The 14,347-nt window shown below is 64.2% G+C and overlaps 2 protein-coding genes across 5 annotated transcripts; both read right to left on the reverse strand.

Annotated features, from left to right (window-relative positions):
- Positions 1 to 866: 866 nt before the first annotated feature.
- On the reverse strand, positions 867 to 2,911 carry LOC309889274 (class II histocompatibility antigen, B-L beta chain-like). The gene is made up of 6 exons (XM_082782039.1): positions 2,785 to 2,911; positions 2,032 to 2,301; positions 1,575 to 1,856; positions 1,351 to 1,457; positions 1,237 to 1,260; positions 867 to 1,080 (listed from the first exon to the last, which is right to left on the reverse strand). Exons 1-6 carry the CDS (start codon positions 2,873 to 2,875, stop codon positions 1,072 to 1,074), a joined length of 783 nt encoding a protein of 260 aa, XP_082638165.1. The 5' UTR covers positions 2,876 to 2,911; the 3' UTR covers positions 867 to 1,071.
- A 2,694-nt stretch (positions 2,912 to 5,605) lies between these two features.
- On the reverse strand, positions 5,606 to 12,611 carry BRD2 (bromodomain containing 2). Of its 4 annotated transcripts, none has more exons than XM_082781952.1 (12): positions 11,815 to 12,611; positions 10,749 to 11,049; positions 9,519 to 9,656; positions 9,288 to 9,429; positions 8,968 to 9,182; positions 8,484 to 8,852; positions 8,256 to 8,384; positions 7,905 to 8,159; positions 7,608 to 7,825; positions 7,067 to 7,377; positions 6,855 to 6,977; positions 5,606 to 6,750 (listed from the first exon to the last, which is right to left on the reverse strand). In XM_082781952.1, exons 1-12 carry the CDS (start codon positions 11,841 to 11,843, stop codon positions 6,620 to 6,622), a joined length of 2,361 nt encoding a protein of 786 aa, XP_082638078.1. In that variant the 5' UTR covers positions 11,844 to 12,611; the 3' UTR covers positions 5,606 to 6,619. The 4 variants fall into 4 exon arrangements, with proteins under 4 accessions (XP_082638078.1, XP_082638079.1, XP_082638077.1 ...); XM_082781953.1 differs by having other exon boundaries at positions 7,608 to 7,786; positions 8,484 to 8,855; positions 11,815 to 12,610; XM_082781951.1 differs by having other exon boundaries at positions 8,484 to 8,855; positions 11,815 to 12,609.
- Positions 12,612 to 14,347: the final 1,736 nt, after the last annotated feature.

Below are 14,347 nucleotides of genomic sequence, written 5' to 3' on the forward strand. Positions count from 1 at the left end.
AGGGGAAGCAGGACCCCCTGCCCTCCCTGCCCACGCAGGGTCCTTCCAGTTCCACCTCCAGCTGCAGTGTCACTTCCCCACCACCACCGAGCGGGTGACGCTGCCGGAGCGCTCCGGCAGCGAGGGGCAGCAGGACGAGCGCCGTGGCCACGACCTGCGGCGTGCGAGGGCCGTGGGCTCCTCAAGTCCTCCTCCCAGCCTTCACTCCCCAAACACCCAGGGTGCCACGGTGGCCCCATGCCCCTCGTCCCCTCCATCCTCAGCCCCACCGCCCCCTGAGGCTGTTCCTCGGCACCCCCCCGTGCTGCCCGGCAGAGCAACGGTGCTCGGGGGCAGCCCAGTGTCACTGGAGCCCCGTTGTTGCCACTTTGGGGAGTGCTCGGCCCCAAAATGCAGGGCTGTGGGGACTGGGGGGTCTGGGGGGAGCACAGTGGGACCTGGGTGGGATGGTGGCGTGACCCCCGGGGTACCGTGTGGGGATGCTGGGCGGTCCAGGGGTGCTGTGGGGTGTCCCAGACTGGGGACCAGTTTGGAGCTGGATCAGGGGAGCAGTGGGATCTGATGGGGCCGTGTTGGGGCTCAGGGTGGGGACAGGGGTCGCTGAGGGAGCTGGACGGGTGCCCCAGCTCCCAGACCCCAAAAGCCCTGCCCATGACCCTCGCACCCCGCGCCCATCCCCAACACCCAGAGGCAGCAGGACGCTGGCACTGCCACCAGTCCCTCTCCCACAGGACCCTTCACTCAGCAGCCCCCCCAGGCTCTGCAGACCCAGACCCCAAGCAGCCCCGTCCCCACCAAGGCTTTGGAGCCACGTTACTGGGATTGCGGTGCCCACCCCTGCCCCACCGTCCCCACAGCAGCAGGTATGCAGGACACTGGGACACTTTATTTGGGGCTCCCAACGGCCCATGCCAAGCTGAAATGGGACGGGAGCGAGGGAGGGGGTGACGCCGGGGAGCAGCAGAGGGCTGTGGGGCTGCGGGACCGGGTATCGAGGGCAGGAGCCGGGCGAGCACGGGGCAGAGGCGGTGCTGGGCACGGAGGAGCCGAGGCGCAGGAGCCGGAGCTGCTTCAGGAGCCCTGCGGGGAGAGAGCAGGGGGTGAGCAGCGGGTGGGGGGCAGCGCCCCAGCCCTGTGCCCCACGGCCCCCCAGGGCACTGCCCTGGTGGTGGTAGGGGCAAGGGGAAGCAGCCCGCACGGGGAGGGTGCAGCAGGGCCACGGGTGGGGGACGTTACCTGCAGCCGGGGGAGCGATGCGCCCTGCAACACAGCGAGACCAGGTCAGCAGCACGGCCCTGTGCCCCACGGCCCCCCCAGCCCCACGCCACCCCCAGCGCCCCGGCCGCTCACCTTTCTGCGCACGTAGAGGAAGAGTCCCAGCGCCAGGAAGATGAGCCCCAGCACCAAGCCCCCGACGCCCGTCAGCATCTTGCCCCTGGCGGCATCCGCTGGGAGCACTGCGGGGACAGGAGCAGGGGCTCAGGCCCGGGGCCGTGCTCCCACTCCCCTCCTGCATGAGGGTGGGGGCTCGGGACCCCCGGGACCCCGCTGGGGGGCATTAGCCACAGCCTTACCCCATTCGTAGGTGATGGGGCTTTTCAGGCTGGCGTGCTGCACGTGGCACTCGTAGGTGTCCCCGTGCTGCGGGGTGCTTTCCAGCATCACCAGCACCTGGTAGGTCCAGTCCCCGTTCTGGATCACGTCCGTGGACACCACGTGCTTGGTCTCCTCCTGGCCGTTCTTGAACCACTTCACCTCGATGTCGGCGGGGTAGAAGCCCGTCACGTAGCACGCCAGCCTGTCGGTCTGGGGCAGCGAGCTCGACTGCATGGGAGAGACCCTCACCTTGGGCTCAACTGCGGGGAGAGGGAGAGAGCTGGGCGCGGGCGGCGAGAGCCCAGCGCTCACCTGCACCGCTGCCCCCGGCACCGGGCGGGACGGGGATGGATGCGCTGCCCCCCCGGGATGTGCCTGGCCCCCAGGGTGCAGAGGACGCCCAGCCCCAGCAGCCCCGGGCTCGTGTCCACGCACCTTTCCTGTTCTGGATGAAATCTTCCAACACCTCATAGTTGTGCCGGCAGAACCTGTCTACTGCAGCCCGTCTCCGCTCCATTACTTCGGGCTGACTGTTCCAGTAGTCGGCATCAGGCTTGCCCAGTTCCGTGTCAGCCACATAATGCCCCACGTCGCTGTCATAGTGCGCGTATTGCTGCCGGCTGTAGATGTGCTTGTACAGGTATCTCACTCGCTCGGTGCCGTTGAGGTAGCGACACTCATGCACCGCCAAGTAGTGGAAGAACCCTGTATGGGCAGGGCGGGTTAGGGGGTCCCGCTCCCCCTTCCCAGCTCCCCATCAGACGCCCTGGAGCCCCCTCCCCACCCTCCAGCCCCCTCCCCATCTCCACTCCCCTCCCAGCCGCGGTGACACCGACGCCGGGACCGTGACCCCTGGAGCCCCACAAGCTGCAATCAGGAAGAGTCTGAGGGGCTCCTGGGGAGGGTCCTGGGGGCAGGAGGGGACAGGAGATGGGGGGAGAGCAGGGAAGGAGCCCAGAGGAGGGAGTCAGGACGCAACAGAGCCCCAGGGTGGGGGCAGCACCCCCGCAGCTCCCTGAGCCCCCCCCAAAGCCCTCTGCTCCCAGGCTTCCAGGGCAGAGGCCGAGGCAGTCGCTGTGGATGCCCACACCCCGCGTGGAGGTGCCAGGGCTGAGGGTCCCCCCCATCCCACCTCCCCCCCAGCAGCCACACGTGGGATCCTGCCCCCCGGCGTGGGGCTGAGCTCACCCTTGGTCTCCTCGCCTCCAGCCGGGCGGGCTCCCAGCACCACCAGTGCCACCAGCACGGCCCCAGCTCCCAGGATGCGGCCGCTCCCCATGGCTGCTGGGCACAGGATGAGGGGTGCCGGGACCCCAGGCAAGGCAAGACTCCACCCAGTGCTGGCACTGGGCCTCCCAGTTACAACCAGTGAGCAGCGGGGCTGCGCAGCATCACCCGTCACCAGGCAGAACCTGACCCCAGAGGGCACCCTCTGACACTTGTCCCGAGCTACAAAGGTGTTGGAGGAGGAACCTCAAGAAGCGGGAGGGAACGGGGTTTGGACCCCCCAGGGGGCACCAAGAGGCACTGGTGTGGGTGTGGGGTCCCAGTGCCCAGGGACACATGAGGAGCAGCAAGGGACACGGGCACCCGGCCCACAGCACCGGTCACTTCCCTGTGGGAAACCTCAAGGAGGCCGAGCCCCGGGGGAACAGAATCATAGAACGATGGAATATCCCGAGTTGGAAGGGACCCAGGAGGATCATCGAGTCCAGCTCCTGGCACCACACAGGAGTACCCAAAAATTCAGACCGTGTGACTAGGTGCCCAGTCTGAATGCTTCTTGAACTCTGACAGGCTTGGTGCAGTGACTGCTTCCCTGGGGAGCCTGTTCCAGTGTGCGACCACCCTCTCGGTGAAGAATCTCTTCCTGAAGTCCAGCCTGAACCTCCCCTGCCTCAGCTTGACACCATTCCCTTGGGTCCTATCACTGGTGACTAAAGAGAAGAGATCAACGCCTGCCCCATCACTCCCCCTTGTGAGGAAATTGTAGACCGCGATGAGGCCTCCCCTCAGCCTCCTCTTCTCCAGGCTGAACAGGCCCAGTGTCCTCAGCTGCTCCTCATTCGTCTTCCCCTCTAGGCCCTTCACCGTCTTTGTGGCCCTTCTCTGGACACTCTCCAACAGTTTAATGTCCTTTTGTACTGGGAGACACCGTGGTGGGGGTCTGCTACAGGTCTCCAGATCAGGAGGAGGAAGGCGACGAGGCCTTCTACGAGCAGCTGCTAGTAGCCTCACGATCACGAGCGCTGGTCCTCATGGGGGACTCCAATTTCACCGACATCGTCTGGGTAAACACCTCGGCCAGGCACGAGCAGTCCAAAGGGTTCCTACAACGCGTCGAGGACAATTTTCTGACGCGGGTGGTGGAGGAGCCGACGAGGCCGGGGGTGCTCCTGGACCTCGTTCTTCCCAACAGGGATGGGGGCACGTTGGGGACGTGAAGGTTGGGGGCAGCTTGGGATGCAGCGACCAGGAGATGGTGGAGTTCCAGATGCAACTTTGAGCCAATTTCTGGGACTTTGAACCTCTTCTGGGACCTGCTTGGGGGTATCTCATGGGCTAGGTTGCTAGAAGGCAAGGGTGGTTTTGAGAGCAGCACTTCTTCCGTGCTCAGGATCGGTGCATCCCGAGGAATAGGAAATCGGGGAATTAGGGCAGGAAACCCGCGTGGATGAGCAAGGAGCTCATCGATAAGATGAAGAGGAAGAGGAAGGTCCATGAAAGGTGGAAAAAGGGCCTGGCCTCTTGGGAGGAGTATAGGGGTATATTCAAGAAGGGCAGGAAGGAGGATCCGGGAAACTACAGGCCACCTCTGTCCCTGGAAAGGTGTTGGAGCAGCTTGTACTGGAGGCCATCTCCAAGCAATTGGAAGACAAGAAGGTTATGAGGAGCGGTCAGCATGGATTCACCAAGGGCTCGACCAACCTCGTTGCCTTCTACAATGGCATCACCAGCTGGGGAGATGGGGGAGAGCGGTGGATGGCATCTACCTTGGCTTTAGCAAGGCTTTTGGTGCTGTCTCCCATGAAATCCTGCTAGGAAAGCTGAGAAAGTGTGGGATGAGTGGACAGTGAGGTGGGTTGAGAACCGGCCGAGCTCAGAGGGCGGTGATCCGAGGAGCAGAGTCTGGCTGGAGGCCTCTCCTCTGCCCTGGTCAGGCCTCACCTGGAGCACTGGGTCCAGTTCTGGGCTCCCCAGTACAAAAAAAGACAGGGAGCTCTTGGAAAGAGGCCAGTAGAGGGCCACAAAAGATGATACGGGGCCTGGAGCAGCTTCCCTGTGAGGAGAGGCTGAGAGACCTGGGGCTGTTCGGGCTGGAGAAGAGAAAACCAAGAGGGGATTTCCTCAGTGTATATAAATACCTGAGGGGTGGGGGACAGAAGGATGTAGCCAACGTTTTTTTGGTGGTTTGTGGGGACAGGACAAGGGATAACGGCCCTAAAATTGAACACAGGACGTTCTGCACTGACATGTGAAAGAAATTCCTCATGGTGAGGGTGATGGAGCACTGGAACAGGCTGCCCAGGGAGGTTTTTGGGTCTCCTCTGGAGACATTCGAGGCCTGTCTGGATGCCTACCTGGGCAGCCTGCTCTGAGGACCCTGCTTTGGCAGAGGGGTTGGCCCCGATGATCTTTTGAGGTCCCTTCCAACCCCTACATTCTGTGATTCTGGGAGTCCCCAGCTCCTCCAAAGTTTGGTGTCGGCAAATTTGCTCCAAACACCTTCTGGTCCTACATCCAAATAATTTATAAAGACACTGAAGAGGACTGGCCCTAAAATGGAGCCTTGAGGGACCCCACTAGTGACCACCCTCCAGCCTGATGCGGCCCCATTAACCACAAACCTTTGAGCCTTCCCAAAACAAGGCTCAAGGAGGCCAAGAACCCAAGGGGGGGGAAAATAATGCTCAACCCAACCCCGTGTGTGTGTTTGTGGGGTGAATGGGGCAGGAATGACACCGGTACCTGTCCCCAAAACAGCCCTTGTGACCACAGGGAGCCCGGCTCAACTCGAATAATATTTTCTTTATTTACATGTTAAAGAATCGAAAGGTTTGAAACATACAATAAGATGAAAACACGGCTCTAAGGGTCTAATAGTGGGGAAGGGGGGGGGAGGACGGGCGGGAGAGGGTGAAAGGAAGAGGAGGGGAGGGGGGAAAAAAACAAAACAAAACAAAAAAATAAAACGAGTAGAAAAAAATTATACAGTCAACGTAAAAAACAGGCGGCCCCTCCCTCCCCCCTGCCCCGCCGGGGAACATGCTGCCCTGCTCGTGTGCCGGGGAGGGCTATGTACAACGGGCCGGGGCCCGCGCCAGCACGACGCAGCTCAAATAAATTAAAATCCTCCACAGACAAGGGGACGGGGGACGGCGGCGGCTCCCCCCCGGCCGGGGAAGGGCTGCGGCCACGGGGCGCTGCTGCCTTCCACGGCAAACCCAAATATTCGGGACTGTTAACCCCTTTTTTTTGTTTTTGTGTGTGTGTGTGTTTTTTTTTTTCACCTTTAAATGCTTTTTAAGATTTTTTTTTTGTCGTTTTTCTTATATTTTTTTTTTTTCTTAAAAACCCCAAACTTTTCCCCCTCGGAAAAAATCCCACAAGTCGGAAAAAAAAAAAAAAAAATAAAACCCTAAAACAACAAACAGTAAAACCTGCTGGGGATGGGGTGGTGGCTGTAACCCCCCCCCCCCCCCGCCCCAAGCCCGGCCCGGCCTTGGGGGCCTGAGCGCAGCCCCCCCTGCCCTGGCGACACCCGGGAACCTCCGGCCCGTGATCCCCGGCCACCCCCCCAACCCCAAAAAGTCCGTGGGGGCGTCGCTCAGGCACCGGGAGGGCTCCTCAGCACCCCCCCAAGCCCACCCTGGGGGCGCAGTCGGCCGGGCGGGGGGGCTCTCAGTCCGGTTCACGCGGGCCCGGTCCCGCAGAGCCGCTTCCGAACCTGCCCGTGGCTCCACCCGGCCGCGCCGCTCGCAGCCTTCGGGGCTGCTCCGGCCTCCTCCTCCTCCTCCCCCCCCTAACCCGAATCCGAATCGCTGGTGTCCGAGGACGAGGATGAGGAGCTGGAGCTGCTGGAGTCCGAGCTGGAGCTGGAGGCGCTGAGCCGCGACACGGCCACCTGCTGCGCCGACTCGGGCTTCTCGCTGGCTGTAAGGTTGAGGAGGACACGCTCAGCACCTCCACGATTTGAAAGCAGCCAAAACGTGGCCCCCCCGACCCCCAAAATCCCACCCCGCAACCCCAGCGCTCACCCTTCTTCGGGGGTTTCTTGGTGGAGTTGAGCTGGCCGCTGACGTCCTGCAGCCGCTTCTCCAGCTCCCGTTTCTTCTCCAGCGCCAGCTCCTCTTTCGTCTTCCCCACCGGCTTCTTCATGGCTGCGGGGAGGAGGAGAGGGGCTGCTCAGCTCCCCACAACCCCCAAAAACCCCAAAAAAGCTCCCCAAAAGCCTCCCCCCACGACTCACTTTCGCTGTAGGGCTTGCGGGGTTTCTTCCGCAGGCAGGACAGCACGTAGCGCTCCAGCTCGCGCAGCGTCGAGGGCTTGAGGGTCTCGAAGTCGATCTCGATCTCCTCGGGGTTGGAATCCCGCAGGGAAGGCTCCCGGGACTGGATGATGTGCACCACCCGGCCCAGTTTCTCGCCGGGCAGCTTGTTGATGTCCAAGCTGAGCTGGCGTTTCTCGTCGTAGGTCATGGGCTTGCTCTCCTCCTCCTCCTCCGAGTCGTAGAGCGCCGGGGGAGGCGGCAGCGCCGCTTTCGCCGCCTTCTTCGAGTTCCTGCCGGGAGCAAAGCCTCAGAAACGCTGAAATCCCGCCCAAAAAACACCCCCACCCCACATTCTCCCACCCTACAGGATCCCCCCAACGCGTTCTGGCAGCACTCAGACAGGTTTTTGGCTTGTTTTGTCTCAGGTCATCGCCACAGTCGATCTGACGGGGAAAGGGTCATCACCGCTGCTGCCCGCACCCCAAACCCTTGCGGGGGCACCCGTGGGTGCCTCACTCACTTGGAGCTGCCTCCGCTGCCTCCCCCGCTGGTCCCTCCGCCGCCCCCGGCCTTCTTGGCTTTGCGCAGTTGGGCCTGACGCGCCCGGGCTTCCTCGTCGCCTCCTCCCCGGCCTTTGTGCTTCTCCGATTTCTTCTTCTTCTTCTTCTCCCGCTTCTTTTTGGGTTTGGAAACGGGGCCCTGTGAGAGGGCAGCCAGCTGCTCGTGCACGGCCCGCAGCTGTGGGGGGAGACAGGGGGGTGAGGCGGGCATGGGGAGAGGGCGCGGGTGGTGGCACCGGCCCTGCTCCGGCCCTCACCTGCTCCTGCAGCTCGGCCAGGCGGTTGGCGCGCTCCTCCTCCGAGTCCGAGCTCTCCTCGCTCTCCGACGAGCTCTCGCTGCTGCTTTCGTCCTCGTCGTCGTCTTCGTCGTCCTCGTCATCCTCGTCCTCGTCGCTGGAGGACTCCTCGGATGAGGATTTGGAGAGGGCACCGGGCAGCGGCGCCGACACCGAGGGCGGGCTGGCGTCCTGCGGCTCGTCAGGCATCTTGGCGTAGCTGAACTCGAAAACATCCTGAGAAAAGGGGATAAAAAAATAAAAATAAAAGGGTGAGGGGGGTCAGCACGGCTTTTTGGGGATCCAGAGGGGGGTTTTGGGGAGCCCACCCACCTGCAGCTTGCGGGCCATGGCCACCACGTCGTGGTCGGGGGGGTTGTACTTGTAGCAGTTGGAGAACATTAACCGGACGTCGGCGGCGAACTCCTGCGCGTCGTGGTAGTCCCGGTTCTCCATCTTCCGCTGCGGGGAGCCAAAAATGGGTGAAAACGGGTAAGTTCGAGCCCCCCCAGCCTTCAAAACCCCCCTGCAGGCCACGAAACCCCCCAGAAAATCCCAAACCTTGATGGTGCTGAGGTCCATGGGGTGCTTGATGATCTCGTGGTAGTCGTGCAGCCCCAGGGCCGAGGCGTCGACGGGCTTGTAGAAGGGCCAGGCGTAGGCGGCGTGTTTTTTGGAGAGCAGCTCCTTGAGGATGCCGTTGCAGTACTTGAGCTGCTCCGACAGCTTGCCCTTCTTGGAGGTCTGGTGCTGCTGGGAATCGGGCAAATCCTTCTTGGGGGGTTTGATGGGGCGGCCGCTCTCGCGCCGGGCGGGGATTTTGGCCGCTTTGGCCTCCAGCAGCGTGGCCGAGGGCGAGGACTCGCCGCTGGTGGCGATGATGGCCGTGGTGGTGGGGGTGGTGGTGTCGGCTTTCCGCTTCACCCCCTTCTTCTACCAGAGAAAGAAATTAAAAAAAAAAGAAAAAAGGGGGTGAGTGATGATGTGAGAAACTCTCGGAGTTTTTCCCCAAACCTTTGTTTTGTTTTTTGGCCCCGATTCCTACCTTGGCCACGGGCTGGGTGGGCGCGGGGGTGGACAGCACGGCGGGGGTGGTGGCGGTGGAGTGCAGCGACTTGAGGAGCGGCGCGGAGATGACGGAGGGGTGGGGAATGTTGACGATGGTGGTGGGGATGTCGGGGCTGGGGGCGTACACCGTGCTGTGCGACACCGAGGACACGGCCGGCACCTGCTGAGCGGCCGTCAGGCCCGCCAGGAGCGCTGGGCACGGAGAAAAAACCCAATTCCCATTCAAATCTGGCCCCCAAAAAGGGCGCAAAACCCTTTCGGGGTCCCAAACCCCAGCCCCGTGTGACCCCAACGTACCCGCCGCCCTGGACGCCCCCTTTTTGTGGCTGTTTTTGGCCACCGGGACCACGATCTCCTGCTCCTCCGGAGGCATCTGAGCCACCTTCTGCAGGAAAATCTTCTCCAGGGTTTGGGCCATCAGCACGATGTCATCCGTGGGCTGCGGGGAGGGACGGAGGCAACGTCAGGGACCACGGGGGAGGCTCCAGCACGCCCTATCCCGGCCCCCCCTCATCTCAAAGCCCCCACCTTGTTGTAGATGTAGCAGTTGGTGAACATGGTGTTGAAATCCTGCATGCACTCGGCGGCCCCCCAGTAGTAGTTGTTCTCCAGGCGCCGTTTGATTGTCCCCATGTCCATGGGCTGCTTGATGATCTTGTGGTAATCCTGCCAAAAAAAAAAAATCGGGGGGGTGCAGGGGGTCAGCTGCAAGCCAAAAATCAAAACGCACCCCTGCCCGCCCCCCTTTTGCACCCTGAGCCACCCTCGATGAGTTTTTGGGGGGCTCGAGCTCCTGGGAGCCCCCCCCCACTCACGCATCCGCTCTCACTCAGCCAGCAGAGAAAGCAGGCAGGGGGTGCGGCGGGTTGACAGAATAAAATTTAAAAAAATAAAGTAAAATAATAAAAAAAAACCTGCCTCCGGACCTGGTCCCCACCCTAGAGTGCCACCGTCTGGATTTTAAGAGGGGAGGGTCCCTAGGTGAGCCCTGGAGGGGGTATGGGGGGAGCCTAAATTTGTGGGGACGGCCTCGAGGGCCAAATGGGGCTGGGGGGGGGACGCTAACGCTAAGGTGCGGAGCGAACCTACGTGGAATTTACCTCCGGGCTTTAAATCCTTGGGCGCCACAGGTGCACGGGGGGCTGGCGTTTATTATTGGGGTCACAGGATGTCTTCTACAAATTCATGGATGGGAATCTGCAAAACGCATTCAGGGCACAAGAGATTAGGTGGGGAGGGGAGGGGAGGGGAGATGAGGGGAGGGGGTAAGGGGGAGGGAAGCTTTTTGGGTTCCCTCCGGAGCGGCTGCGTCACCTCACCCCTACCTGCACGGGGAACGGGGGACGAGCCGAGCGGGCCGGCCGCCTGTTGGGACATTTATGGGGTCGGGGAGGAACTGGGGGGGCTTCAGAACCCGTAGGGTTTCCGCCCCTGGGAGAAAAAAAATGGGGGGGGGACACAGCACAGCCCAGGCACCTGCAGCTGCATCTTTTTTTGTTTTTTTTTTTTGGCGGAGCCCCAGGAGGGGCAAGGCGCCGGCCCTGGCACTCTGAGGCTTGGGGACCACGTTTTGGGGCCGGGGCGATGCTAGGTGACCCTAAAAACACCCCGTGCCTGCCTACCCGCAACCCCCCGGGGGTTGGGGGCAAGCGGGGGACGCACAGACACACACACGCTCGCCTCCCTTAGCCCCCCACACGCTGGCACCCCCCCCACACCCCAAAAAAAACCAAAAAACCCCAAAACCCAGCTCGTTACCGGCAGGCCCAGCTTGACGGCGTCGACGGGCTGGCGGAAAGGCCAAGCAAACTGGTGCTTCCACAGGGCTTTCATCACCACCTTGTGCAGGTATTGCAGCTGGTTGGTGACCCGGCCGGGTTTTTTGGGGTTGGAAACCTCCGGCGGAGGTGGGTTGACCTGAGGGGACTGCAAAGCCGGCACCGAGGCCATGGTGGGGCTCTCGAAGCCCTCGTAGAGGAGCGAGGGTTTGCGGATCCGCTTGCCGGGGGTCGATTCCGTCGCCAGGCCCATGAGGCCGGCATTGCCCTCCCCCAAAATCCTGCAAGGGGGTCGGGGAGAAGCAGAGACACCGTTAGCCGGGCAGCTCCGCACCACCGCGGCCCGAAACACCGATAAAGATGATAAAAACCCCCAAAAAATTAAAAAAATTAAGAAAAAAAAAAGGCGGGCGGGAGCTGGCGCGGGTCCAGGTCCGGCGGCGAACAAAGAAGCCGGCGCGGGGGTGACGAGGGGGCCCCGAGGTGGTGGCCCTGGGGGCTTTGAGGGGGGGTTTGGGGACACAACGGGGCGCGCCGGGACCCGTTAGGAGGCGGCGGGGGGGGTGTCGCCTCGTTACGGGGGTCCCCGGGGGGGTTTTGGGGGAAAAAACGGCGCTGGGGGGGAAGGCGAGGAAGGGAGGAGGAAGCCCTAAAGGATTTGGTGGGGGGGGGAATCGGCCTCAAGGCGGCAATGGGACCCCCAAGGGGGGCGTGAATATTTAGGGGGGGGTTGGGAAAAGGCAGAAATGGCCCCAAACCAGCCCTTGGGGGCTGTGCAGGGGGGGTCTGCAGCCCCTCAGGGCCCCGCAGGCCGCCCAAAGGGGCTGCCAAGGACACGAGGATGAAGGAAGGACGGCGCCACGGCAAACTGGGAGCACTGGGAGGCGACTGGGAGGCAACTGGGAGAGCCCCAACCCCACTGCAGCCCCTCAGGGCACCCCATAGGGTGGATACAAGCCCCCAGCAAGACGCAAGACCCCCATACAAGCCCCCCACCCCCCTAAAAAAATAAAAAAAATAAAAAAATATATAAAAAATAAACCTACTTGCTCTGGGGATTCACATTCTGCAGCATCCCGGCGGCTGCGTGCCCGGCTCCCGGCCTTCCTCCTCCTCCACCACCTCCTCCTCCTCCTCCTCCTGCCGCCGCCGTCTCCTCCGACGCCCCCCCCACTTTGCCCGCCGGGGAGGAGCCTCCTCCCCCCGCCCCCGTTAAGGAGCCGGCCCCCGGCCGGGCATCACCGAGCGGCGGCGGCTCGGGCCCGTCCAGCGGCCCTCACATCGGGCGGGCGCCGAGAAAATGGCGGCGGTGAGGGAAACCAGAAGAGGGGGGGGGGGGGGCCTCTTGATGGCCGCCCACCGGCCCCGAGCCCGGCGCGATGCCGCCAATACAACCCCGGAGGCGTCGCTGGGAGCCGGAGGGATCCGAAAAGAGCGGCGGCGGGGCCGGGCGAGGCGAGGCTGGCGGCGGATGGCGGCGGATGGCGGCCGAGGCGTCAGCGGCCGGGCTCCATCTTGGCTCCGTGAGGGGCGGGAGAGCGCGGAAGGGGAAGGGAGGGGGGAGGAGGGAAAGAGGGGGGGGGGAGGGGAGGGGGGGGGGAGGGGAGGGGGGGCTCCCCTCGCTGCAGGCCGCAGGCAGGGGTCGCTACGGAGGCCGGGGAGGGTCCGGCGGAGCCCTCCGGGAGCGCGGAGGCGGGGGCTGGGCCGCCCGGTGGAGGATGGCTCCGGTTTGGGGCCGCCCCCCCCTCTGCTTCCTCCTCCTCCTCCTCCTCCTCCTCCTCCCTGCGCGCACCGGGCCCGACCCGCTCCGTCCTTCAGTCCCCGCGAAATGGCGCCGCTCGGCCTGCCCCCGGCCGGCCTTATATAGGCAGCCGCCGGCCCCTCATTGGGCGGTGGCGCCGCTGACGTCACCGCCCCGCCCCCACCCGCCCCGCCGCGGCCTCATTGGGCGGAAGCCGCCGTGGCGCGGCTCGCTCATTGGCCGCCCGCCGCGTCGCTCACTCCCCGCCGCGCTCCCCCGCCCTTCCGCCCTTCCGCCCGGCGCCCGGCGGCGCCGCCTCCTATTGGCCCATGCTGCCATTCGTTGCGCCGCGATTGGCTGGAGGGTCACGTGAGGGGGGGGCGGCGCCCGGCCGTTGGCTGTTGTTGTCGCGCGCCCGGCTGGCTGAAGGAGGAGGAAGGAGAAGGGGGGGGAGGGCGGCGGCCATTTTGTGAGGCGGCGGCGGACAATGAGGGCGGCCAGGCCCGGCGCTCCGCCGCCCCCACAGCCCCCACGGGGCCCACGCGGGACACGGGGGGGGCTCCACGGGGGCTGGATCCCACCCGCGACCCCCACGCCGAGCCCTGGGGAAGGTGTGGGGGGGGTACCGGTGACCCCCCCCCCCCCCACACACCCCCCCATAAGCTGGGCTGGGGGCTCCCCTCAGGGTTGAGGGCTCTGAGGGGGGCCCACGCGGGGCCGGGACACGCGTGGGGGCCCCCCCTCAAAAAAAAAGCAGTTGGGGGGGGGAAAAACCAGTCCCAGCACCCCCAGGGTGGATTTGGGACCCCCCCACGCTGACCTCAAGCCCCCCCTGGCAGCCTCCAGCTCCCCCCGTCACCCTCAAGCCCCCCACGCAAACCTCGAGCCCCCCACGGCGAACACGAGACCCCCCCCACGGCCACCTCGGCACCCCCCCCCCGCCGAGCCCCTCACCCCACTCGCGGGGTGCTCAGCCCCATTTACTCCCCGTTTTTCCCCCTTTTCACCCCCGGCTCCCCCAAAAAAACATCAATTTAAGGGGACCCCACGGTGGTCCCGGACACGCGTGGGGGGGGGCACGACCCCTTTGGTATGGGGGGGCTCGAAATGGACCCAAAAAAAAGGGACGGGGTCAAAGGGACCCCCCCCGGCCGCCACGCCGTGACACAGCACTTTGGGCCCCACGGGCCCTGCCCGCCGCCGCCCCCGCGCGAACACCCAAACATGGCGCTTTTCGCCCCAAACCACCGCCCCCCCCCACCCCCGCGCCTCCTGCCCGTCACCGCCGCCCGCGCTTCCCATTGGCTGCCGGGCCCCCCCGGGGGGGCGGGATTTCGGTTTGATTGACATCTCAGCCCCACGTGGCCTCCTCCCTCCCCCCCCCCCGGGTGGGTTTATGGGGGAAAAAAATAAAAAATAAATAAAAAAACATAAAAAAAGGGGGGGTGAGGTCGCCCCCCCCCCCTTGCCCCGCACTCACCTGAGCAGCCCCCCAGTGGGGTCGCGCCCCCCGCTCCCGCACCGGCCTCATCCGCCCTGCCCGGCCCTCCCCCCCCCCCTAAGAAAAGCCCCGGTTTGGGGCAAAAAAAGGGGAAAAAAAAAAAAACATCCCAGGGCAGAAAAAAAAAGGGAGCCACGCGCTACGTCACCCGCGCCGCGATTGGCTCCCCGCCGTCACGTGACGCCCCCGCGGCTCCCACGGCCCCCCATTCATGCCCCCTCCGCCCGGGGGGGGCCGCGGGGCTCCGCGGGGTCCTAGCGCCGGCCTCCCCCCCCCCCCCCCCAGGGTATGGGGATGGGTGGGGGGGGGGTGAAAGGAGAGGGGCGCATGCGCTGTG

Source organism: Aythya marila (assembly GCF_965140915.1).
Source record: "Aythya marila genome assembly, chromosome: 33".
Lineage (NCBI taxonomy): Eukaryota > Metazoa > Chordata > Aves > Anseriformes > Anatidae > Aythya > Aythya marila.

What these genes read in the sequence shown, in the direction of transcription:
- LOC309889274 (XM_082782039.1), bottom strand. Translation starts at nt 2,875, where the DNA reads ATGGGGAGCGGCCGCATCCTGGGAGCTGGGGCCGTGCTGGTGGCACTG. An exon ending in TGGAGGCGAGGAGACCAAGG is followed by an intron (nt 2,302 to 2,784) that starts GTGAGCTCAGCC and finishes CTGCCCATACAG; the next exon opens with GGTTCTTCCACTACTTGGCG. An exon ending in CCCCATCACCTACGAATGGG is followed by an intron (nt 1,458 to 1,574) that starts GTAAGGCTGTGG and finishes CTGTCCCCGCAG; the next exon opens with TGCTCCCAGCGGATGCCGCC.
- BRD2 (XM_082781951.1), bottom strand. Translation starts at nt 11,843, where the DNA reads ATGCTGCAGAATGTGAATCCCCAGAGCAA. An exon ending in CCGTCAAGCTGGGCCTGCCG is followed by an intron (nt 9,657 to 10,748) that starts GTAACGAGCTGG and finishes TTTTTTTGGCAG; the next exon opens with GATTACCACAAGATCATCAA. An exon ending in GGGGGCGTCCAGGGCGGCGG is followed by an intron (nt 9,183 to 9,287) that starts GTACGTTGGGGT and finishes CTCCGTGCCCAG; the next exon opens with CGCTCCTGGCGGGCCTGACG.